This window comes from Schistocerca nitens, chromosome 11 (assembly GCF_023898315.1).
Source record: "Schistocerca nitens isolate TAMUIC-IGC-003100 chromosome 11, iqSchNite1.1, whole genome shotgun sequence".
Lineage (NCBI taxonomy): Eukaryota > Metazoa > Arthropoda > Insecta > Orthoptera > Acrididae > Schistocerca > Schistocerca nitens.
In genome coordinates, this window is record NC_064624.1 from 154,449,468 (window position 1) to 154,477,400 (window position 27,933).

The 27,933-nt window shown below is 38.7% G+C and overlaps 1 protein-coding gene across 3 annotated transcripts in view; it reads right to left on the bottom strand.

Annotated features, from left to right (window-relative positions):
- The window catches only part of LOC126213511 (zinc finger protein 227-like), a 129,056-nt gene that overhangs the window by 50,504 nt on the left and 50,619 nt on the right, over positions 1–27,933 (bottom strand). The window contains exons 1-3 of one of the 3 annotated variants that reach the window (XM_049941340.1): positions 25,561–25,786; positions 13,785–13,859; positions 55–126 (exon numbers count right to left, since the gene is read on the bottom strand). In XM_049941340.1, the coding sequence (XP_049797297.1) occupies positions 55–126; positions 13,785–13,814 (102 nt within the window). In that variant the 5' untranslated portion in view covers positions 13,815–13,859; positions 25,561–25,786. Of the gene's footprint in view, positions 1–54; positions 127–13,784; positions 13,860–25,202; positions 25,224–25,560; positions 25,787–27,933 lie in introns of those variants that run through there. The other 2 variants (XM_049941342.1, XM_049941341.1) reach the window with 2 other exon arrangements.

Sequence of the window (27,933 nt, forward strand, 5' to 3'; positions counted from 1 at the left end):
CAACCAGAAGCAGTATTGGGAAATCAATTTACAAAAACATAGTGGATGCCTCACCTCTGCTATAACTCGCTGAATGGCTTCTCTGGAATCCAACAGCTCGTCTCTTAAGACTATGCAGTCAAATTCCTGCAACAGAATCATTATATATACCCTCAGCACAGTGAAAAAACTCTCTCTCTCTCTCTCTCTCTCTCTCTCACACACACACACACACACACACACACTCACTCTCTCTCTCTCTCTCACACACACACACACACACACACACACACACACACACACACACAAGTATTTGTCTATTATAGATATCAATGAAAGGGACAAATAGAGTACAATGAAACAAGCCTATAATCCTAACAAATATAAATCCGGAAAGAATACAAAATATGCACAAGTGCAGTCATGCCAATGTTACAACATTGTTAATGTATGGATAGTTTTCCTTGGGTTGAAAGGATGTGCATGTGGTCTTTGCAGGATACTTTCATGTGGCTGTTCGTTAACAAGCAGCACGAATCTTCAATACGTGTATCGGCCATGGGTCACCAATACTGTAGCCCACCAGGTGTGCAAAAATTTATTCTCTTCCACGTGGTCCTATAATGACAGTTCATTAAAATACTTTAATGCAGTAACATATGGCCTACATCATCTGTGGGAGAACCAGAGGAATTCAATTTTATTTTACTCCGCTACCACTTGTGTGTTGTGCATAGAAAAATGATTTTCTTCTTCATCTCTTTCCATGTAATTTATGGCTGGAAGAAATGCAATAGCTCTGTCATTTTGGTAACTGCCAGTGCTGTTTCGGTTGTATTCTCGACCGTAGTTTCCGTAGTTGTGAGAACTCATGATACAGTGGGATAAGTTGTAATGCAACTATTTTTCATTAAACACGTGCAGCAAAACACCAACACAAGGAATGTGCGACACACTTGTCCAATTTTCCGATAGTCAAAATTTCTTACAAACACATCAAACAGCACTGTACAATATCAAATATTTGGCAAAAATAGTAAAATCTGATAAAGAATTTGCTTGTGTATGGGGACCTTAATGGCTTCCAGTGGTAACAAAATATGCTTTTTCAATGGTTCCTACAGGTATTTACAAAATTTAAAATTCCGTCAATCGACTTATAAATAGATATAATCTTATGTTGAAGGTTTAATAAGGTAAGACAAGTATTACAGTTAGAGCCATTGTATACATAAATGCAAATCACCCGACCACATTCATGCAGTATTTGAAATGTGGACACAGCAACTTCCAACAAACTTAACACACAATTCCAAACCTTTATAAAACTTATCGGTTATTACACTTTTGCTATTCATGCAGTAAAACCTCAGCACCAGGAATAATGTTTTAATTTATTGGTTCTTTACTGCTAACTCTATTTGCAACAAAACTGCAGACAGTACCCATGTATACCACCAGATGTACCTGCAAAATTATATCACTTAATGACAAACAGTTTGGCAGAAATAACGTCAAAAACCTGCTTTTGCTTAAGACAGATCGCAAATTCTCTGTATGTCCATTTTTTAGAGTTGGTTGCGCGGCTCAAATGTTTGATACAGGATGTGAAACTAAACACCTTTCAGCCGTCTAGTTTCCAAACTTATTTTATTTGGCTATCAGTTCAGCGTTTTACTAAGCCATCTTCAGGCCCTGTGTACAGACAACAATGGTACCAATATGAAATAAATAAAAAAGGGGCATAGTGCAAGTCTTATATACGGTGGTAATATGTACGAGGGCTTTTCAGTAAAGAATGATCATAATTTTTTTTTTTTGACAACAACCTTTACTCGTCCTCATAATTTTGGTGGTCTTTCGCGAAGTAGTCTTCCATGAAAGTGATGCATGTGTCCCAGCGTTTCTGCCAGTCTTCAAATACATGCTGGAAACCATTTTTTGAGAGGTCCTTCAAAATCACCTCCACAACTTTCACCACTGTTTCTGATGATTGATAATGCCACCCCACGAGGGCATTTCTTCATGTTAGAGAATAGAAAAAAGTCACATGGGGCTAAATCCGGACTACAGGGAGTGTGAGGGATGGACTTCACGTTGATTTTTGCAAAATATTCAGCAACAACATTGGCAATATGCGGCCGCGCATTATTGTGGTGCAGCATCCAGCCTGCTTCATGGAAATGTCATCTTTTGCACCTGATATACACTTCCAATGTTTTCAGGACATCCCTGTAGTATTGTCCACTTACTGATGTGTCTGCAGGTAGAACATGCTGATAAACCATTCCATGAACATCAAAGAATGAGATGACCACAACTTTCCCAGCAGAAACAACCACTTTTGCTTTTATGGGGGTACATCAAACTTTAACTGCACGCAGACCTGCACGCGAATGTCCTTTTGTTCGGGAATCAACAGTCTTGGAACCCATCACACACAAACACGTTTCATGTGTAATTTTTCTGTCACCAACATGTGGATGGCAGCCAATGAAATGTTCAGTATTTCAGAAAGTGATCTTATTCATCGATCCTCTCTCACAATGACAGCAGCTGTGTCGTTTTCTTCCGTAAGAGCAGTAACTGGAGCACCGTGTCCACCTTCCTTTGAAATTGATTGTCACCCCTCTTTAAACATTTTAAACCACCTTTGAGCTGTGCTGTAGGGAAGAACAGACCTCCATAGGCCTCCTGTAACATTATATAGGCCTCAGCTAAAGATTTGTTGAGACGAAAGCAGAATTTCGAAGCCGCATATTGCTCCTCACGTGTTACCTCCGTTGCAGTGGAGGCGATACTGAACATCTGATGTTGCCTGCTTCTCACAGGCAGGAACCAGCAGTCCCAACAACGAAACTACTATGGCGTGTTTGTTGCACATTAAGCTAATAGAATATCATACGATTAAATTTTAGTGCGAAAAATTATGACCACAAAAAAAATTATGATCATTCTTTATTGAACAGCCCTCATAACAACATAACAATACCAACCAGTACAGGAAGTTACACATAGTTACAGGTAAATTAAGGACTAAAGAAACAGAACAGTGCACACCGTATTAACTTAAACTAGTGAGCAAAGTATATACATCATATAATTGTAAAAAAGGAACCTAATAAACAGAGGTCAATATTTCATATTATGCATAGATAACATAGTACAATGCTACCGCAATGCCCCTGAAAAAACTGGAGTAAAATAATGTAGTCATATATTGATAAGTAAAGTGTGAACATTAAACATTTGATTACATGCTCTCATATACTAGTAAAACTTATACCACTCACTGGAGGTCAACCCCAAAACTATCTGTATCATCATTTTCCATATACTACTAATAACTAATAAAAGGAGAATATAAAATACATCAGTGCAATTTATCACTCACAAACACATAAGATGCAATAATAAAACATTTCTAGTGAATCAAATTGTGGCTCTAAAGTAATGTACCGTAACAAATTCCTAATAAGTAGTACGTATTGAAATATGGCAATGACAAAATCAACATTATCATGAAAGTGGTAAGTCTGCCAGTAAGCAGGCGTGTGGCTAGGTGATATACTAAACCATAAGCTATGGAATAAGCCTGAAAGAAAGCTACTGTGATGCATATGTAGCGTATTAGAAAGACACTCATTACAATCAGAACAACCAAAGGTGCTTACCTATCTATCAGGTAGCCCTTAAGCACAGGAAGAGAATAGATAGTATGACCTACGACAGAAAAACCACCAGAGTACATTTCTTGGGGTATACTATACAATATGTAATATGTCAGTTAGAACCTTTACGATTAGACAGTTAATTGATATCAAGGAATATACCGGAACACTGTGTTGGGTATTATCAAGGCAACTGAGGTTCAGGTGAGTGACCTGAATAAACACCAATGTCAACTAATAAAATTACTATTCGCTGGAAAACTAACACTCGTCATGTAACTTGAAGGAGGAAAAAACTCACTCACAACACTATCATCATCATGCCAACCAATGTAGTGTTGCAACCATTGTGGTTACATGTCGAAGAATGACAGTAAGCAAGTAAGTACATGGAGGCAATGTTAACCTACCTCACACAGGACTTGTGAAAAAACTAGGAAGCTACAAAAAGCTAACGACACCTGTATCATTTGAAGAACAGCAACTGCACAGTTGTAGTGCAGCCTAGAAAAGTGATATTACAAAATAAGTAATGAATATGTATTATGAAAAATTTCTGTGCATGTTGAAGATCAGTAAAAACCAATACTGTGTGCCATTACATGTTTATTGTACAAAATTGTTAGCGAGAAGTACAAAGGTCACAAACACAATTGTGTGTTCCTCACTGAGTGGTGTCTCATAAGTACAATATACATGGAAGTGTTGCACTCAGCACTGAGTCATAACCAGGAAACTATGTTAATGTATTTTAATACACAGGCAAACACAAATGAAAAGTGGAACCCCATTTTAATTGAAAATAACAAAATGATCAGACATTCAATACTTCCAGTCTGTCATATATTACCGTATTTACTCGAATCTAAGCCGCACCTGAAAAATGAGACTCGAAATCAAGGGAAAAAAATTTTCCCGAATCTAAGCCGCACCTGAAATTTGAGACTCGAAATTGAAGGGGAGAGAAAAGTTTTAGGCCGCACCTCCAAATCGAAACAAATTTGGTCCATTGTAATATGAAACACAATTTAGGTCGAATGAATGACGATACAGTACAGTCGTTTGGTTCGAGTCGTAAGCTTAGCAGTTAAGCTTTACCAGGTAGCCATTGCTATGCGTCAGGCGCTCCGTCCGTATTTATACGGGTACCTTTCCTTTTTCACGTGCTTCGTCTGGTTTGAATAGAGTGCTTATTTTTCTTTGATCTGACAAGTGCTGTTTTCTTTGTTATAGGTGTTTACGTCACTCTAAGCCGAAAATGCATTATCGTACTGTGTCATGCATTGTTTGTCGCATTCTGATACCGTGTGTTTACGAACTGTCGCCGCTCGCGGCATGGCTTGCTTTTGTGCGCGCTACCGCCGCTTACAATAAAAAAAAGAGAGGAATTGTCTCATTAGTGAACCAATGGCAAGAGACTGCTATTTGTTGTTACTTACACTGCTGCTTTCTTTGATAATAATCAACAAGAACCAAATAATAGACTGCGTATGATAGAAGATGTTCTGAACGAGAGTTTAGCTAAATTTTTTCTCCGTTTGAAAATCTTTGTGTACAGAAATAGGAGTCATCTTAGATTTAAAAATTTACTCATTTGCCGTGCTTCATTTCTGACTGTATCACTATTACGCATAAGAATAATACGAATATAAACATTACATGATATGTATATTCCACCGCGTTTGCTGTTGTCTCACACTAGTTTCGCAGTTTATTAGGCAGACAGGATCTAAATGAAATAGCAGCAAACACAAAAGAATACATGGCAAAATGTTTATATTCGTATTATTCTTATGGTGAAGAGAATACTGCATGTGATTCACAGTTCATAAAAGTTCCTATTAGCAACCATCTCTTCTCACGGGTAGGAAAAAATTCAGAACGTAGAGTTGGCCATATTGACAAACATCCCAAACAGTCTTTTCAGTCGGATTTTCGTAGTACATTGAAATGCTGCTACATTCGAAGATGAACAATATGGAATTTGTATTTACTTCGTTGGATAATGTATGAAAATGCAGTGGTCGAAACTCGAGGCGGAGGAAAAAGCTCGTCTTCCACCTTTTTTTAAATTTATTTACTGAGGCAGAGGTTTTGGCGCCAGTATTTATCTTTGTGCCTGCGAAGCATGCCTGTGTAGCGCTACGTATATTCGACGGCAGAAGTTAGTTGTGGCGGCACCTACCAACATTTTCCAGAACTTCCGCTTACTTTGCACTCGATTCTAAGCCGCAGGCGGTTTTTTGGATTACAAAAACCGAAAAAAAAGTGCGGCTTAGATTCGAGTAAATACGGCAGTCTACAGCCATACATGGGAAGTCAAGCCCCTGTATTTCAAGTAGTTTAATCCTAAAAGGAAAAAGAAAGAATGTTTTGTGCAAGCCGTCGACCGTGGTTATTGTATAAAACCTCTTATGTGAAAGAATGCTTAACACTCTCACATGGACTAAACAAAGGGGGAAAAAACAGAGAGAGGAAGTACATCCATATCAGATTAGAACATCATGTGTTACCAGAATTTCTGTGTTGTAAATCATTAATAATAAACCGTTCCACTGTGAAAACGTTAAACCAAAAAATGAGAGAGCCGTGCCATCAGCATATAAGACATCATAAAATTGTCTAAACAACAACTGCCAATTGAATAAAACCTGTGGAAACCCAGGTGATGTCTAACTTCTATAAAAAGGGGGGAGCACACAACATCAGAGTTGACATATTTGGGGTCAGAATTGTAGGAGAAAAATCACATAATCAACTAGTGGAGGTAATGGAGTCCGTAAGAGTGGTTCCATTACATCACGTCAAATAATGTCGCGAAACTGATACAATTTGTTGAAAGTCCTTAACGAGTAGCATGCCTAACGATTTGAATATTGTGTGGGAACACAGGTCCCTCTGTTACATGTGCAGTACTGTACCCACAGACGTACTACAGACAGTAAAGCCATACAAATCTACAATTTACATGGCCAATAAAACCAAAACCACTTTAATAACCACATCAGATGAATTCGCAGTTGCGAATAATAACTACCATCAGCTGTAGAATGGAATGATGACAATGAAAATTTTTGGCAGACCGGGACTGAAACCCTGATTTGCCACTTATCACAAGTGGGTAAACCCGGGTTTGAGTCCCAGTTTGGCACAAACTTTCATTGTCGTCATTCCATTCTACAGCTGATAGTAGTTATTATTCGCAACTGCGAATTCATCCGACGCGTTTAGTAACGGCTGTGTTCACCGCATAGTCGTCAGAATAACACCGGCACTGCAATATCGTATTTTTAGTAACGGTCGAGGACGTGTCACTGCTCGTCAAAGTTAGTGCTTAAAGGGTCGGGGGTATTACTGTGCGATAACCCGTGACAGCAGCACGATCAATACATGTTAAAATGCAAAAGGTTAATGAAATGAGCACATTCGTTAACATTACCTACTTTCGGTACACTTCAACCAAATTAGTGCTACAATACTGTATGACTGGGAACACCCAAAAAAGTAAGTATCTAAATGACAACATATGACAAGAGGCAAATACTATGTAGTATAAAAACCACAAAAAGACCACACAGTGAGAGACAGCCTCAAATGATTATATACAGTCAGAACCCACAATTGTTGCAAGTGTGTCACGTGTAATCATTGCTGCGTCCCTAATTACACGAGATGGAACACGAATGTGGTTACCTGAGGTCTACCATCCTTACTCGTAATCGTACTCATCACACTTCCACCGAAAAAAAAAAAGTAAAACCGAAAATAAAATACTATGAAAGTACATATTGTCAATAGAACTGTACTAATTCTACTTCTAATGAAGAAGGAAGGAAGAATGAAAAGGAAATATATAATCTAGCTACTATAAAGGTGCATATATTGTCAATAAACCAGGTGATACGTGCTCAAAATCTGATGTGGTTGTTATGCACCAAAACATGAGACAAACACATGTGAAAAACAATATATGAATGAAAGCTTACCCTGGCCAAGGTGTAGGAAGATCCTACTTCGGTTGTGATCAAAACGGGGGCCAGCAATACTGGTATTAGTAGATTTCTGTTCAAAAGAAATGAGACACAGGCAGTAACAAATGAAAGGAACCATAATTGAAATAACAATACAAGATAGAAAATAACGTTCGTACGTACTTGCTACAGCGATCACTTCAACCGTCATCTGCCGACAGATAGATAAGCGTTCAAACCAAACAAGCAAAAGGTGAAAACCAGTGATTTCCAAAGACAGAGGTCCTAGTCAAAGGAAGGCATCACAGGTGCATGCCACTACAGTCCAGGGGATATCTATCAAAACTGTCGTAACCAAAATTGTGGCCTGAAATACTTCCCTATAAATCATTACGAGAGTACCGTATGCGCAAACAAAGGAAATACAGGGTGATTCAAAAAGAATACCACAACTTTAGGAATTTAAAACTCTGCAACGACAAAAGGCAGAGCTAAGCACTATCTGTCGGCGAATTAAGGGAGCTATAAAGTTTCATTTAGTTGTACATTTGTTCGCTTGAGGCGCTGTTGACTAGGCGTCAGCGTCAGTTGATGCTAAGATGGCGACCGCTCGACAGAAAGCTTTTTGTGTTATTGAGTACGGCAGAAGTGAATCGACGACAGTTGTTCGGCGTGCATTTCGAACGAAGTATGGTGTTAAACCTCCTGATAGGTGGTGTATTAAACGTTGGTATAAACAGTTTACAGAGAATGGGTGTTTGTGCAAAGGGAAAAATTCTGGACGGCCGAGAACGAGTGATGAAAATGTAGCACGCATCCAGCAAGCATTTGTTCGCAGCCCAGATGTTAGAGAATTGGCTTTTCCCTCAGCTCGAACAAGAAGCACAACAATTCATATTTCAGCAGAATGGAGCGCCACCACATTGGCACTTATCTGTCCGTAACTACCTGAACGTCAACTACCCGAGGCGATGGATCGGCCGCCAGGCAGCCTGTGACAGAGCACTTCATCACTGGCCTCCGAGAAGCCCTGATCTTACCCCCTGCGATTTTTTCTTATGGGGGTATGTTAAGGATACGGTGTTTCGGCCACCTCTCCCAGCCACCATTGATGATTTGAAACGAGAAATAACAGCAGCTATCCAAACTGTTACGCCTGATATGCTACAGAGAGTGTGGAACGAGTTGGAGTATCGGGTTGATATTGCTCGTGTGTCTGGAGGGGGCCATATTGGACATCTCTGAACTTGTTTTTGAGTAAAAAAAAAACCTTTTTAAACACTCTTTGTAATGATGTATAACAGAAGGTTATATTATGTTTCTTTCATTAAATACACATTTTTAAAGTTGTGGTATTCTTTTTGAATCACCCTGTATTTACCTCCGTTTAGCAGGTTCCTTTTTTACGATTATATGACATATATACTTTGCTCACTAGTTTAAGTTAATGTGGTGTGCACCATTCTCTTACTTCACTCCTTAATTTACTTGTAACTATATATAACTTCCTACTCTGGTTGGTATTGTTATGTCATTAAATATTACGACTGTGCACAAGACTTGCACCACACCCCTATTTCGGTTATCTATTTCATACTGGTACCACTGGTGTCTGCACTCAGGGTCTGATGATGATGTTGTAAAACACTGAAATTGGTACCCAAATAACCTAAGTTTGGAAACTTTTGGATGGAAGGTGTTTAATGTGACATCCAGATCGCAAATTATCCAGACTGTAGTCACACAGGATTTGATATCTAAAGCTATATTTACATCTACACACTGCAAACCACAGTGAGGTGCACGGCAGAGGGTATGTCCCTAGGTACACGTAACTAGGGTTTCTCCTCGTTCCATTCGTGTATGGAGCACAGGAAGAATGACTGACTGACTGCCTCTGTGCATGCCGTAATTATTGTAATCTTATCCACACGATCCCTGTGTGAGTGGTATGCAGGGAATTATAGCATATTCCTAGGGTCAACATTTAAAGCCAGTTCTTGAAACTCTGTTAGTAGACTTTCTCTGGGTAGTTTTCCTTCAGTATCTCTGTGACACTCTCCCACATATCAAACAAACCTGTGACCATTCGTGCTGCCCATCTCTGTATACATTCAATGTCTCCTGTTAGTCCTATCTGGTACAAGTCCCACACACTTGAACAATATACTACACTCCTGGAAATGGAAAAAAGAACACATTGACACCGGTGTGTCAGACCCACCATACTTGCTCCGGACACTGCGAGAGGGCTGTACAAGCAATGATCACACGCACGGCACAGCGGACACACCAGGACCCGCGGTGTTGGCCGTCGAATGGCGCTAGCTGCGCAGCATTTGTGTACCGCCGCCGTCAGTGTCAGCCAGTTTGCCGTCGCATACGGAGCTCCATCGCAGTCTTTAACACTGGTAGCATGCCGCGACAGCGTGGACGTGAACCGTATGTGCAGTTGACGGACTTTGAGCGAGGGCGTATAGTGGGCATGCGGGAGGACGGGTGGACGTACCGCCGAATTGCTCAACACGTGGGGCGTGAGGTCTCCACAGTACATCGATGTTGTCGCCAGTGGACGGCGGAAGGTGCACGTGCCCGTCGACCTGGGACCGGACCGCAGCGACGCACGGATGCACGCCAAGACCGTAGGATCCTACGCAGTGCCGTAGGGGACCGCACCGCCACTTCCCAGCAAATTAGGGACACTGTTGCTCCTGGGGTATCGGCGAGGACCATTCGCACCCGTTTCCACGAAGCTGGGCTACGGTCCCGCACACCGTTAGGCCGTCTTCCGCTCACGCCCCAACATCGTGCAGCCCGCCTCCAGTGGTGTCGCGACAGGCGTGAATGGAGGGACGAATGGAGACGTGTCGTCTTCAGCGATGAGAGTCGCTTCTGCCTCGGTGCCAATGATGGTCGTATGCGTGTTTGGCGCCGTGCAGGTGAGCGCCACAATCAGGACAGCATACGACCGAGGCACACAGGGCCAACACCCGGCATCATGGTGTGGGGAGCGATCTCCTACACTGGCCGTACACCACTGGTGATCGTCGAGGGGACACTGAATAGTGCACGGTACATCCAAACCGTCATCGAACCCATCGTTCTACCATTCCTAGACCGGCAAGGGAACATGCTGTTCCAACAGGACAATGCACGTCCGCATGTATCCCGTGCCACCCAACGTGCTCTAGAAGGTGTAAGTCAACTACCCTGGCCAGCAAGATCTCCGGATCTGTCCCCCATTGAGCATGTTTGGGACTGGATGAAGCGTCGTCTCACGCGGTCTGCACGTCCAGCACGAACGCTGGTCCAACTGAGGCGCCAGGTGGAAATGGCATGGCAAGCCGTTCCACAGGACTACATCCAGCATCTCTACGATCGTCTCCATGGGAGAATAACAGCCTGCATTGCTGCGAAAGGTGGATATACACTGTACTAGTGCCGACATTGTGCATGCTCTGTTGCCTGTGTCTATGTGCCTGTGGTTCTGTCAGTGTGATCATGTGATGTATCTGACCCCAGGAATGTGTCAATAAAGTTTCCCCTTCCTGGGACAATGAATTCACGGTGTTCTTATTTCAATTTCCAGGAGTGTAGAAACAGTCACACGAGTGATTTTTAACCAATCTCCTTTTTAGATTGATTGTACTTCCCTAGTATTCTACGAATCAAACAAAGTCTACTGCCTGCTTTACCTACAACTCAGCCTCCTACTAAGTGTTACACCTAGGTACGTGTAAGAGTTAGCCGATTATAACAGCGACTCATAGATATTATAGTCATTGGATACATTGTTTTTTCGTTTTCTGAAATGCACAATTTCACATTTCTGAACATTTAAAGCAAGTTGCCTATCTTTGCATCACTCTGAAATCTTATCAAGGTCTGATTGAATATTTATGCAGCTTCCTTCAGATAGTACTTCCGTATAGATAACTGATTAATCTTAAAGAAGTCTGAGGTTACTATTAATATTGTCTGCAAGGTCATTAATATACAACATGAACAGCAAGGGTCCCAACACAATTCCCTGGGACACACCTGAAGTCACTTCCACATCTGATGAGGACTCTCCATCCAAGATAACATGCTGTGTCCTCCCTACCAAAAAGACCTCAAACCAGTCACAAATGTCACTTGATACCCCATATGATGGTACTTTTGACACCAAGCATGGGTGTGGTACTGAATCAAATGCTTTTTGGAAATCAAGAAATACTAGATCTACCCGACTGCCTCGATCCGAGGCATACAGTATGTCATGTGAGAAAAGCGAGTTGGGTTTCACACGATCAACACTTTTGGAATCTGTGCTGGCTGGCATTGAGGAGGTCATTCTGTTCAAGATAGCTCATTACGCTTGAGCTCAGAATAAGTTTCGAGACTCTACAAAAAATCGATGTTAACGATATCGGATGGTAGTTTTGTGCATCACTTCTACTACCATTCTTCAGGTGTGACCTGTGCTTTTTTCCAAGAACTGTGCACAGATTTTTTTAGGGATTTACGGTACATTATAGTTAAAAAGGGCTAATTCAGCCACAAATTCAGTATAGAATCTAACAGGGATTCCATCTCGCCCTGGAGCTTTGTTCAGTTCTAACTATTTCAGCTTTTTCTCAATGCCACTGACACACTTCATTTATCATTTCAGTTGTGCAGAGATTAAATTGGAACAATTCTTCTGGGTTTTCCTATGTAAAGAAACATTTGAAAACAGAGTTAAGCTTTTGCTTCAACCAGAATTTCCTCGATTTTTGTGAAATATCATCTGACAATATTCTGCTACGGTAGTCGTTGAAGGCTCTCTTGACAGATAAATGAGTTTCACTCAGCACCTCCCTATGCTTTGTTTTACATCTATTGTGCAGAAAATCTCTGTTCCTTTACAAGTTTCTTTACAGTGACTGTGTAACATAGAACTTCCCACCCATTATGAACTGTTCTACAGGTCATATTATCTATCCAGTACATGGTCAACTGTTCTTTCAACTTGAGCCATAGTTTCTTTTCATGCTCCTGTCCTTGCACTGACTATCCAGTGCACGGTCAAGTATTCTTTCGACTTGAGCCATAGTTTCTCTACATACTTCTGCCCTGTACTGAAAGTTTCAAGTTCCCCACTGAGATATGACACAACTGATTTTTTATCTAGTTTACTGAAAATATATAGCTGCTTGCTTTGTTGTCCTTTGTACTTTCATAATCGTTGTTGTCACAACTGTGTCATGGTCACTGATACCAGTTTCAAAGAGGACTTCCTCAAAGAAGTCATGTCTATTTACTGCCATTAGATCCAATATATTTCCATCATCAGTGACGATCCTACCTATCTGTTCTATGTGGTTTTCAGAGAGGACATTATGTAATGTTTCACAGGATGTCTGTCTTATCACACCCACCACTAAAAAAACTGTAATTTTCCCAATTAACTGTTGGACGAATAAAGTGTCCACCGATGATTTCTGTATAACTGTGGAATTTATGTAAGAGTGAACTGTGGTTTTCTCATATGTTTTCGGTTACGTCAGACGACGAGTCTGGTGGGCGATAGTAGGACCCAATTATCATTTTATGCCCACCCACAATACTGAGTCTTGCCCAAACAATCTCACATACAGCTTCAACTTCTATCCCGGTGGCTTTCAGTTTCTTGTCTACTGGGACAAATACGCCACCTCCGTGCTCCATTTGCCAATTCCTTCAATATACACTCAAATTTCCCCCCAAAATCTCACTGCTACCAATTTCAGGTTTCAATCAGCTCTCTGTACCTAGTATTATTTGAACTTCACTGATTTTTTTAGGAGTGCTTAAAACTCTGGCACTCTGTTGCAAATCTTCTTTTCAACTGTTTACCATTAGGATTTTAATACTCTTAACCATGGAGGAGAGCACTTAGCAACTTCCAACAACCTTAAACATAAGGTCAAATATTTTCTAAATGCCAAATACTTAACGCATTATCTCATCTGTAAAGTTATCAGAAATCTGAAGCTATTCTGCACATTGGAGTTCAATTCTTTGCAGGATCAGGGATCACAGGTGTACTGGTGCTCTTATACACCAGTATTCAATATGATGAGATAGAAAGGAAAAGTTGTATGCTGATGTGAAACAGAACATATCTTTTGAGAAGCCAGGAGACAGATTACTGACTTACCAAGACTCCCGCGACATCGACAGCATCCATGTTGAATGCAGTTTGCCCTCACGTTACTTCTCAGCATCTTGCCCCCTAGAACAGGAAATGATGTCTCAGATTATAATTGCAATGGTCACCCTTAACTACGTTTTTTTTTTTTTTTTGTCATAATACAGATCAACTACACAGAAATGTCTGCCTTTACGACATCACTGTTAACTTCACTCACTACCAGCATTCATTTTATTTTCATCATTCTCCTCCCAAAGTACACTGGCCTCGCTATGAGGGACAGACTGAAAAATTTTTAGAATGCCATACTTCTATAAACAATTGAAACACATTTATTTTTGACAGCTACTTTCTAATGTTTTGCAAGTTGATTGCTGCATAGTTCGTTCAATTAGCTCCAACATTTTGTTAATCATCATCATTTTAAGATTTTTTTTTTGTGTACCGACGAATGTATTTGATTAGAGAAAATTTACAGGTTATGATTTTCTTTATGATTTTAAATTGTCATTAACACCTACCCAATGTAAAGCTCGACTTAGAAATGTATCTGGCAAAACAGTCCCATCTAAGGCAACAATCTGTAATTGTAGTAGCACATTCAAAAGACTGGTTTCTTTTTCATAGTGATGAATTTTTCTGAAGGACATCCAAAGAATGCTGTTACTGATGAAAATATTGCTGCTGTTTGAGCAATGCTTGAATAACAATAATGGACATCATCTGTATTTTTTCAGGTAACATTGTGAGTTGATACGAGTCAAATCCAAAACATTTTACATCAATTATGAGAAAGATTTGTGGTGCAACACAAACTGACTCTCAATCAAAATCAACAATACATTGATGGGTGCGGAAACACTCAGGAAAAATTCCAAAGCAACATCTGAAATTTGGTTTGGAATATTGGTACTGGTGATCAATCTTGGGTGTAATGTCATGATTCCGAAAACAAAAGTCAATCTTTTCTATCGGTCTTTTGAGCAGAACCTAAACCTTTTCCAAAAGGGGACCATATTACTCCTATAGAAGATAGACACACTGTTGCTGGTGTTGTTACACATATGCCTCTTTACCACCAATTTTTGAAAAAGTCAGTGAAAAACACCCAAAAGAAAAAATAATTTTACATCATGAAAACGCGTCACACAGAAAAACTAATAACACAGTATGTGAATGCTCTATAGATCAACACCATGGAACCTCCACCATACAGTCTCCGTTAGCACGTTGTGATTTATTGTTGTTTCCAAAAATTAAAGACAAAATGCATGGAATCACTTGCTGTATATGCGTACATGGGGGAAAAAGAACGTTCCGGATATCCCGGTTATAAATACACTTTCTTCCAGGTGTAAGTACAGTATACCTCTGGTGAAAGTACTTTTTTCTGAACGGAGGGACAATATAGAGAGAGAGACGAACCATCTTTAATGCATGGCAATTTTTGGCTGTTCCCCTCCCCAAGAGTGTGGTTAGGCATGACACTAGGAGCACAGCTTAAACTGCAGCACCAGAATATTTCTGACAAGCACGATTATAAATTTCACTACTGTGCACCGAAAATTTCATGGGTTAAATGGCTGAATTTACATTCTACCAAACACTTCGACTTTTCCGTAGAAAAGCCAATTAACAGGTGAAACTGCTCAAGAATTCACTTTGTACTGTTTTTTGAATGATAATTATACTTTTTGCCACTGTTATTGCATAATTTGTAATCTATGAAGAATTAAAATAAATATGAAAAGTTAACCTTGTTCTTTTTTTAGTGTTTGTTATGCTATAAGATATGCCAAACACAAATGTGCCAGTAAACTTTCAAATAATAACATAAATGGCTCGTCTTCTGGGCTCAAAATTTTTCGAAGTGTCTGGTCCTCAAAGTGTTTTGAATGAGAATCTAATGCTCTGTGATTTAAGAAATTCATCGCACATCCTTACTTGTAACATAATTCATTGTGTGTAAAATGAAATTTACTTAGAAACTAATGCTTTGCAAACCACCATTTGCAAAATTTACCTGTGACATGTTAGAAATGTAAATAGTTGTGACATCGTGCTCATCGAAAGCAGTTTGTTGTTACGAAGTACTGCATAGTATTTGACACATTTTGTTGTCGGCAGATGCTTGTGAGTGCACTGTGTTTTGATGCTGTGAATGGTGCATTTTCTTTGCAATTGTATTTTTCTTTTGGTGCTATTCTCTCATTTATGTTTTATTGCTGCAGTATTATTCTGAAGTACCAGAATCAAGTAAAGTTCTTTGCTAGACTATCATTTCTTACCTGTCAAAATTATCAAAATTTAACCTAAAACTACAACAAAAATTTCTGGGTTTTTCCTGTATTTCTCCTGGATGAGGAAATTCCCGGGTTTCTCCCAGATTTCCTGGTTGTTCCAGGGCGTATACACACTGTTATAAAAACCCCATTTCTGAAGTGTCTCAGGAAGTGTGGCATTGTTGCTTTAAGGACTGGTTTCACTGAATGCAAAAATGTGTTAGAGTGGAATATTTTGAACAACTATAAAATCATTTAATTCTTTTAAAATTAATCCTTGTTTGATTTCTTAAATATGTTCAGTGTCCCCTTCTACCATCCAGGACATTGGACATGCAGCACTTATTGAAACATTTGATGTTACTGTGCATCATGAAGAGAAAATCCAATCACACATAATGCTGACTGATGGCTTTTTAATTTTTCCAGATGGTATGACACCAATCCAAATTGTATTTTCAGAGATGGTCTTCACATGGTGCTTACGACATCAAGCACCTGCTATACTGCTGCTGCTTTATAAACTGAAGGACTAATGCTACACTTGCAAGTTCCTGTGATGCGAAAATATTTTGGTATCTTTAGGGCCAAAGCAGGCCACTATGGATTCCAAAAACATGTTTTAAGAAACAAAATTACACTTTTCAGGCACAGCATCCTAAAAGCTGTGGATCAAGGCAACCAAGTGGATGCAAGTATTTCTTAACTTTGGAAAAATCAATACCACACCTAAACCTATTATTGACAATGCGAAAGTACAGGGCATTGAGTGAAATTTGTGAAGGGACTGAGGGTTACTTGATACGGTGAACATGACAGATGTAGAAGTAGTGCTGGAACTATTGCTAAAGACCTGGCACACAATATTAATAGTACCCTCAGAGCTTTCACAGATGAGGGAGCTATCTATAATGAAGCACTGTACTGGGGGAAAGAAAGGAGGGGGAAAGGGGTGGGGTGGGCAGCACAAATACTGTCAAGTCTTGATAAAATTTCACAGTGGTGCAAACATTTGGCAACTTGCTTTAAATACTCGGAAACATAAAATTGCGCATTTCTCCAACTGGGGGAGATATATATATATATACCAAACGAAAGCGCTGGCATGTTGATAGACACACAAACATACACACAAAATTCAAGCTTTCGCAACCAACGGTTGCTTCATCAGGAAAGAGGGAAGGAGAGGGAAAGACGAAAGGATGTGGATTTTAAGGGAGAGGGTAAGGAGTCATTCCAATGCCTGTGTCTTTATATGTGCAGATGGATGTGAGTGTATGTGGGTGTATACCTGTCCCTTTTTCCCACTAAGGTAAGTCTTTTCGCTTCTGGGATTAGAATGTCCTTACCCTCTGCGAAAGCTTGAATTTTGTGTGTTTGTTTGTGTGTCTATCGACCTGCTAGTGCTTTCGTTTGGTAAGTCACATCATCTTTGTGACTTACCAAACGAAAGTGCTGGCAAGTCGATAGACACACAAACATACACACAAAATTCTAGCTTTCGCAACCAACGGTTGCTTCATCAGGAAAGAGGGAAGGAGAGGGAAAGACGAAAGGATGTGGATTTTAAGGGAGAGGGTAAGGAGTCATTCCAATCCCGGGAGCGGAAAGACTTACCTTAGGGGGGGGAAAAGGATGGGTATACACTCGCACACACACACATATCCATCCACACATATACAGACACAAGCAGACATATTCAAATGGCCTTGTTTCGACTCAGGTCTTTCAGTGCTCTGTCAAACTCTTCCCGCAGTATCGTATCTCCCATTTCATCTTCATCTACATCCTCTTCCATTTCCATAACATTGTCCTCAAGTACATTGCCCTTGTATAGGCACTCTATATACTCCCTCCACCTTTCTGCTTTCCCTCCTTTGCTTAGAACTGGGTTTCCATCAGAGCTCTCGATATTCATACAAGTGGTTCTCTTTTCTTCAAAGGTCTGTTTAATTTTCCTGTAGGCAGTATCTATCTTACCCCTAGTGAGATAACCCTCTACATCCTTACATTTGTCCTCTAGCCATCCCTGCTTAGCAATTTTGCACTTCCTGTCGATCTCGTTTTTGATACGTTTGTATTCCTTTTTTGCCTGCTTCATTTACTTCATTTTTATATTTTCTCCTTTCATCAATTAAATTCAGTATTTCTTCTGTTACCCAAGGATTTCTACTAGCCCTTGTCTTTTTACCTACTAGGTCCTCTGCTGCCTCACTACTTCATCTCTCAAAGCTACCCATTCTTCTTCTACTGGATTTCTCTCCCCCAATCCTGTCAATTGTTCCCTTATGCTCTCCCTGAAACTCTGTACAACCTCTGGTTCTTTCAGTTTATCCAGGCCCCATCTCCTTAAATTCCCACCTTTTTGCAGTTCCTTATTAAACCGACTCCTGCATTACCCCTATTTGATTTTGTATTTATAACCCTGTATTCACCTGACCAAAAGTTTTGTTCCTCCTGCCACCGAACTTCACTAATTCTCACTATATCTAACTTTAACCTATCCATTTCCCTTTTTAAATTTTCTAACCTACCCGCCCGATTATGGGATCTGACATTCCATGCTCCGATCCGTAGAACGCCAGTTTTCTTTCTCCTGATAACTACGTCCTCTTGAGTAGTCCCCGCCCGGAGATCCGAATGGGGGACTATTTTACCTCCGGAATATTTTACCCAAGAGGACGCCATCATCATTTAATCATACAGTAAAGCTGCATGCCCTCGGGAAAAATTACAGCTGTAGTTCCCCCTTGCTTTCAGCCGTTCGCAGTATCAGCACAGGAAGGCTGTTTTGGTTAGTGTTACAAGGCCAGATCAGTCAATCATCCAGACTGTTGTCCCTGCAACTACTGGAAAGGCTGCTGCCTCTCTTCAGGAACCACACGTTTGTCTGGCCTCTCAACAGATACCCTTTCGTTGTGGTTGCACCTACGGTACAGCTATCTGTATCGCTGAGGCACGCAAGCCTCCCCACCAATGGCAAGGTCCATGGTTCATGTAATGCTTATTATAAAACTCTTGTTTTCCATTGATTGTTGGGTTCAAATCAGTATCTGCGTTGAACAGTCAATGAATCATTTGAAAGATGTCACCAAAAAGAGGAAAATATTTAATATTTGAAAAAAGTCACATATAATCTGGCAATTAGGAAATGGGTACACAAACATTAGCATCACAAAGGAACTGCCTGTCTTTCTACAATTTGGAAGGACAGAGAGAAAATACAGAACCCCTCCCTCCCCTTCGCCGACACAATTCTTTAAAAACCAAGAGAGCGAGAGCATAGGAGCACAACAATTGAAGAAGCTTTGTTTACATAATTTAAGCAGCGAAGATCAAATAATGTGCCGATCAATGGACCTACTCTTCAAGTGAAAGCCAATGAATCTGCGCATCTGTTGGGGAATCCAAACTTCAATTATTCATCATCCTGGCTATAATGTGTCCGAGCCCAACAAGATAGTTTCGCTGTTAAAATATGTGGCGAAGCTGATACACTACTTGATGGTATAACAAATGAGTGGCTATCTAAGATGTGGCGTGTTTTGTGGAAGGTTACAAGCAAGATGACATATTAAATGCAGATTAAACTGGCTTGCCTTACGACATGAACTCAGGTAAGACACTGAAATTTAAAAGTGAACAGTGTTTGGATGGGAAAATGTCCAAGGTGAGAATCACAGTGAAGGATGCCGCCAATATGACAGGAACATGTAAAGAAAAGTCTTTCGTGACTGACAATTGAGAAAAGCTAGGTGTTTCATAAACAGTCACCCCCACTCATACTTTATGAAAACAATGCAAAATCTTCGATGACATCTGACGGTTTTCAAAAGGTGTTGCAAACTTGGACTCTCAGCTCAAATCAAAGAAATGTAAAACTATTCTCCTGGTCAATAACTGCCTTTTCCATGCAGCTGTCAATAATCTGCCATGTATAAAGCTTGTGTTTTTACCTCCATGTGTCATTTTAGTTCCACAGGCTAGGGCCCAGCGAGTTATAAAATCTCTAAAAATGCAGTAAAAAAAATTCAAATGATAAAAACATGTTTTCGAAAGAAACAGTTTTCAAAGTGCTTGATGCAATTTTAAGGTAGCAGAGTGCAGGAAAAAGTCACTCAAAAGACAATTGCCAATTGTTTTAAACATGCAGGATTCTGAGAACTCTCTTCACCATACCACACCAAGGGTGACACATTTTCAGGAACACCTGATGATGAAGGTGAGGATGACATTCCCGTGGTGGAATTAGTGAAAGAATTTTGTTCACCTTTATCAACTTTTGATACAGAGGACACCTCCAGGTAGACAACAATCTTACTGTGCACGCCTCGGCAACTGAAGAAGAAACTGTAGCTGACATCTAAAGCCAACAAGATGAAAATTCAGTGCACTGGAAACTTCACAAAAAAACTTATTTTGAAACAACAATGTAATGCAAACGGCAATAACGAGGCATTAGAATGAACACACCATCAAGTGCAGAATGTGTACATACACCTTAAATGCAAAAAGCAAACAAAAATAACTGATTACATGAAGCAGGATAGTATGTAGTATGCACTACGAACTCCATTTTAAAATTAAAGTAACTGGTTAAAAAACTAAACAACACTGTCTTTGCCGTGACTGTAGAAAACTGGGAAATTGAATTCTTATTTGTTATTTTTTTCAAAGAGCAAAAGTGGAATAATAGTGAATTTGTTATTCATGTTTTGTGATTGTATGTGTTGGAACTTCTCAATGTGTTATGTAGGCAACATCACGCTTGTACATTTTAAAGAGAAACATGGGAGAGTGTGTAGGCCTTTGGGTAAGGTATGTATAGAATATTGTCTTTCAGGTTTGATACTGTTGATTTATTTTTGTAATACACTAACTGCATCGAAGTTGTGTCATTCATGACTATTATATTATGCAGCACTTACACATTCATTATCCAAAACTGTGTTTGACATTATTGAACAATTTACATTGTTATTACTTCTTTCTTCACTTATTAACAGGGTTTTCCATTTTGCCAGCATGTTAACTCTGTGTGTACTGCAGAAACATATGAAAAATTCCTCTTCAGTCCCTCTCCACAAATACTGTAGGTGTACTTACTGTATTTCTGCTACTTTCTTAAGTATTGGCTATATGTCTCCCGAAATTTACAGATTTGAAATTTTTATCAAAACAACAAAGTGAGTGACTATTGGCTGTAACGACCACAAAATGTTGGTCCTTTCAACATCATTACTGGTATCGAAAGTTTTGAAGAATACAATACAAAAAACTGCTTTAGCCAGTGAAATTACCAATTAGCATTGTTGTTGCTGTTGTTGTTGTTGTTGTTGTGGTCTTCAGTCCCGAGGCTGGTTTGATGCAGCTCTCCATGCTACTCTATCCTGTGCAAGCTTCTTCATCCCCCAGCACCTACTGCAGCCTACATCCTTCTAAATCTGTCTCCCTCTACGATTTTTACCCTCCACGCTGCCCTCAAATACTAAATTGGCGATCCCTCGATGTCTCAAAACATGTCCTACCAACCGATCCCTTCTTCTAGTCAAGTTGTGCCACAAGCTCTTCTTCTCCCCAATTCTATTCAATACCTCCTCATTAGTTATGTGATCTACCCATCTAATCTTCAGCATAATGTCATAAAATCTTGCCTACTTCAACTATCAAAATATCAGCAGCTATATGGGAATATAGACGTTTTTGGTAGGGGTGTTCTCGTTATTAAAACCTTTCATCAGTTTGAGGACGGAAGTAATGTCTATTTAGATTTAGGCATATCAGATCATTCAGCACTGCTCATAGAGCTTCCAAAAATAGGGAAACCAAAATACGTGAAAACGTTTTAAATGGAACTTTAGCAAAGAGAATGTAAATATATTTTCCAACGAACTAAGAACTACACCCAAAAGTGGCCAATAAAATAAATTGGATTACACTGGGAATAAAAGTATCTATTGCCAGGAAAAGACAGCTTCCAAATGAGTTAAAACATAACAAAAATGCTGACTTTGTGGGGTGTGTAAAGAGATATACGAACACATTCAAAATAGTTGTACAAGCAGCATAAAAATTGGCTAACAACATGTATATTGGTAAAAATGAAAATAAATCAAAGGTAATTTGGTGTGTCGTCAAGTCTGAGTTGAGAGTAAACAACAAGTGGGAACAAATTGTTCAAATTAAAATGATGTAATTATACATTCTTTTCAAATGTCAACTGTTTCAAAGATTTTTTCATAAATGTGGCAAAATCAGAAGTAGATATCACAGCCCACCTGGACAAGGTAGATGTCAACTTTTTACCTATAAAACAAAATGCATGCCTTAAAACATTCAAAAGAATTATCCCAAAAGGTGTAGAAGATGCTATAGTGTCTTCTAAAAACAAGAAATCAGCTGGATGGAATGAAATTCCAACCACTGTAGTCAAGGCTGTTTATAACATCATCTCTTATCCATTGGCTAAAATTATAAATCAGTCATTTGAGGAAGGATATTTCCCGGATGAAAATATGCTGAAATAATACCATTGTCCAAGAATGGCTCACCAGATGACATGGGAAATTACCGCTCTATTTCCCTGCTGCCAGTTTTAGCTAAGATGATACAAAGGATTGTTGCAAAACATCTTGAAAACTTTCGTATAGAAAATGACGTATAGACCTAGTTAAAAATCAATTTTGATTTCAAATGGGGAAAAATACAATAAATGCTATCATGGAATTTACTGAAAAGATAAGCTCTGCTTTAGACAAGGGTAAAAAGGTCACAGGTATTTTTTGTGATTTGACCAAAGCTTTTGACTCGGTCAATCACTTACCATTTCTACACAAGTTAGAGAGGTAAGAAATCATGGACAAGACACCGCAGTGGTTCAAATCTTATTTGTCTGAAAGAAAACAGAGAGTTATTCTAAATTCAAATGGAAAAAAATATTCTCAGACTGGAAAAAGATTTGTACAGGGATCCAGCAGGGCTCAATTTTAGGGCCTTATCTTTTTCTGCTGTACACAAATTATTTACCTTTAAGCATTGATGTTCACTCTGTTTTAATTGAAAATGATAATTTAGAATAAATTCATGATACTGTGGAAAATATAATGGGAAACCTACAATTATGTTTTCAGCAAAATGGATTAAAACTCAATGTCACAAAAACACAATTAGAGCAGTTCAGTGCTAAAACATCATCAGCATATCACATAAAAATAGTGCATGGCTATCAGGAAATGACTGAAGCAAGTCATGCAAAATTTCTAGGTCTAAATCTTGACACAAATTTAAATTGGAAGGCATGTGTAGACTTCATAGCAAACAAACTAAACAGCCTGGCTTATGCGATTAATGTCTTATTAGGTTCCACCCTTATGGACACCAGGAAGATAATCTACCACAGCTACTTTGAAACTATAATTCAATACGGAATAATTTTCTGGGAAAACTCTATACAAACAGCCTGAGATTACTTACACTTCAAAAGAGAATCATAATAAACATATGAGTTTAGTCCAAAAAAGAACATCGTGTCGCCCATTATTTAAAAAATTAAAAATACTAACAGTTCCTTCTGTGTACCGTTACGAAATTTTTATTTTCATGTGTAAAAATCAAAACTCACTTGACAATTTTGATTTCAACCACAACTACAGTACTCATTGGAGACACAGTTTCGAACTTCCCTCTGATAATTTAAAACTTTATGCTCAAACACCATTACATACAAAATTAAAAATTTACAATAAAATAAATAACACAAATCTGTCAAATATGGAGTTTGACCAATTAAAAAGACTGTTATTTAATAGACTAGTGTAGAAATGTTATTATTCAATTGAAGAATTCATGCAGGACAGTTTGGAAATTTGAACAGAAAAGAAACAATACAGATTATGTATTGCATAATAAATTGTAAATATATTGTAGAAATTGTATTGCAAGCTGTAAAATGATCATAAGTGTTATATATGTTCTTGTTAAGTTGTTCATATCTAAAAATTCAGAAATGTCTGCTTATATGTGTTGATTATTATATCTTTATTTTTCTGAAGTAATTTGACGTGTCTCCAGTACAAAAATCTTTGATTTGTAACTTACATTGCGAGACGAATAAACAACATTCTACATTTTAAAAACTTGAAAATATCAGTGGGTAAAAGAAAGTTACCAATGGGAATATAATATAACTAGACCACACTATGTATATAAAAACGGTTGTCGTGATACTTTCACTGGCTTCGGTAATATACAAACTATGTTCTAATCAGTTAGTTGCCACAACCATGTTTTTTAAAAATATTATATTCAAATGTTCTGTGTTTTTTATGTTAAACTTTCTGACATGTTCCACACCCAGTAGAATCGTCTCATTTTTGGGTTCATGTAACGAAAACTGAATCTAATCTAATCTTCAGCAAAATTCTTGATTATTATTGCTTTTCCTATGATTATTGAAAGTAATAATAAGTTATTTTGCAGAGAAATAAACAAAACACAGAACTGTTTTGTACAATGTACCTACAAAGCATTAGCTAACACTTTTCCACTTTCTTATGTACTGGTAGTAACAGATGTTAGTCATTTCTCATTCAACATATTAAATCTTACGTGGTACAGAGCCAAATTTTCAGTAACTCAAAACGTGCTTGCATCTCATTTCATGTTGAACTAAATGAGACATGAAGTACCTTCAACACCTTTTCTTATGACTTTCACGACTCCCAAAACCATTACTGAGGAACAGAAAGAAGAAAGGTAAAACACTTAGGAGGTTGTACACTTATTCCAAATTATGATGGAAAATTAAAAATATTTCCCCAAAATAATGACACACAATTTACACCTTGAAATGGAACTATAGATAAATGGTATTGGGAAAGTAATGTCTCTTCGACATTTTGTCAACAGATAATTTCAGTTTGTAAACTTAGCAGTATCTGAATATAAGACGGTTGTACGACACTACATTACGCCTTCAGTACAACCAAGTGTACGTGTTGCAAACAGTAGAGAACAAAATCTATTTCCATACACATACGCGTATTTGAAATAGTACGAGAGAATATAACTCCTTCATGAAATAGTAAGCCGGGCATTGGAGAGATTTTCCATGAAAAGTGCAGTCAAAGATAGCTTAAGTTACCTCTTCTATCGTAATGCGGGAAAGTCGTGAACGAAATGCGGCGCTAAACAGCCAGAGACGCATAACGCAAATAACAACCCAATTTTAATTTTTATACCAATCGCAGCGTTTTAGTACTCTCACACGTAGTACAAACAACACAACGGCGATTACAACATGAACACTCGCACTTGTAGGAATTACGCATTTCTGATTAAAAATGGAAAATGAACAGCTGTGTTCAAATCGACACAAAAGCGTTTCATAATTCGTGCTTAATTCGAAGAGATCGCATTACAGCTGTTTCTCTTATTGTGAACAATATCAAATCATATAAAAATGTCTATAAATAATAATATTAGCAACTGGTAAGACTCACTTCATTCTTAAAATCAATATCTGTGCGATGTTTTCAAAGGTAAACTGAAACAAAAGTCTTCGTCAGCAAATGTACGATTCTTCCTACACCAATGAGTGCACAGCTTAAAATTGTGCAGCTATATATTTTTACACTTTGGGTGTATTGAATCAAATCCGCAAAAACTCAATTTATCAACATTGATTTCGAATTTCCAAACACAACACCGCCAAACCCCGTCAACATGGCCGGGCAAACAATGGACCAATAATGAGTCGATGTCGATATCGAGTATCGACTAGTGTAACAATTTGAGATTCTCAAGCAGACTCCAGCATAAATTAATACTACTACATGCACATGTATATTCTGCAAACCACTATAAAGTGGATAGCAGAAGGTAGCTTCCATTGTACCAGTTATTAGGCTTTCTTCCCATCCCATTACATTAATTATACCGCGCACAGAGGCATCTAAACATTCTTCCCACGCCCCGTACGCGAATTTTTATATATAAACATACAAACATTAGCGTACAGGGCGTTTGGAATAATGAGCGATTAGATGCCTCTGTAATTAATGTAATCTTGCCCTTTCGAATCCTATGTGAGTGATTCTTAGGGATTGTACTAATCGCTCAAATTAAGTAGACATTCGGCGCGGCAGCTGGTGGAAGCGGCCGTAAATGCATTGCCCATTTACAGTCACTCTCATCAGTGCCCATTTACAGTCACCGTGTCCATTGGCAACTTCGCTGTGGTCGTTAGTTGTATTCCGAAGTAGTAATTGAAGGTGAATTTACCAAAACTAAATTCATCTATTTTTCTTTATTATCCATTTCTCTTTATTATCCAACGTACCGCAGTTAATTAGCAAGCATATCTTTTAACAACATCGGCCCTACAATATACATATCTTTATTAGTCCAATAATAATTGGGCAAGAGTTAGCCACAGTCCAGGATGAGGTATAGGTTCTCACTTCACTCTAAAATATAGCATTACCGTAATTGAGTTGAGAACCAAGCAATAATTTGGCAGAATGAAAAATCAAGATTTTCCTGTCCAATGTTTTGCAGCTTTCATTGCCCAGACTGTTGCATTTATATTAGCCAGTAGTCCAAATGCAACATACAGGAAGCAATACTGTGAGATAGTAAAGTTTCTACTCAACCTAAACATATTCAGTTCCTGGTTTATTGCCCCTCTGCGCTCAGTAATTACTCCAATTTTTTCATCGCAGTCCCAACAAGAGTTATACGAAGGAGTTGTAGTAATTTAGTACATACTAGTACTCTAGAAATCACTGTGAAGTGTATGGCAAGAGGACACAAGGTAGCACATCTGAGGATTTCTTCTTGTTTCAGTCATGTATGGAGTGCAGAAGAATAACAAATTAAATGCCTTTGTGTGTATTGTGATTAATCTAACCTTGTGTTCACTGCCCTTGTGAGAGCAATATGTAGGAGGTGAAGACTATCTCTAGATTTTTCTCTTAATTGGTTCACGAAACTTTTTAAATAGGCTTTCATGGGATAATTTGCATCTTTCTTCAAGTGTCTGGAAACAGTTGCCCTAAACCTGTTCAACATAATGCCTTGAGAAGTCTGCCACCAGGACCATTCAAACGAAAAATTGCACAGGACTCGAAACAGCACCCTTTATACCATACTGAAGGATTTTTCTACAATGACCTAACTGATTGGACAATATATATATGTCCTTACTGTGAACAGTTTTCTTTATCTTTATACGACAATCCAGGAATTTCAGCCAGATGCAACATGTTACATATCTGAAGAAATGTCGCTTTAATGTTGTTATTTATTTTAGTACTATTATTTACTATTGTAAAAATCATTGCAACTGTATTATAAATTTTTGACATGTATTCTGTATGCATACTAAATGGATTTCAAATGTATGCCATGATATGAATGAATCACAAGTTTTTCAACATTTTCTTGACACATTTCAGTCAGTCGAACAAACCTGTGACCCTTCATGCCACCATAATTAGCATACACTGGTCTTATTTGGAACAGGTCCAATACACTTGAACAACCTGCTAGCATAGACTGCATCAGGTGATTTGTAAACAGTCTCCTTTATAGACTGATTCCATTTTCCCAGTATCCTGCCAATGAACCAAAGTCTCTCACCTGCCTTACCTATGGCTAACCCTATGAGGTTGCTTAATTTCCTATCTATACAAATGGCTATGCCAAGGTGTTTATACTAGTTGATTGATTCAGATTGTGAACCATTGCCACTGTAGTCATAGTATACGTCTTTACCACACATATTTAAGTGCAACCAAAGTCTCTCACCTGCCTTACCTATGGCTAACCCTATGAGGTTGCTTAATTTCCTATCTATACAAATGGCTATGCCA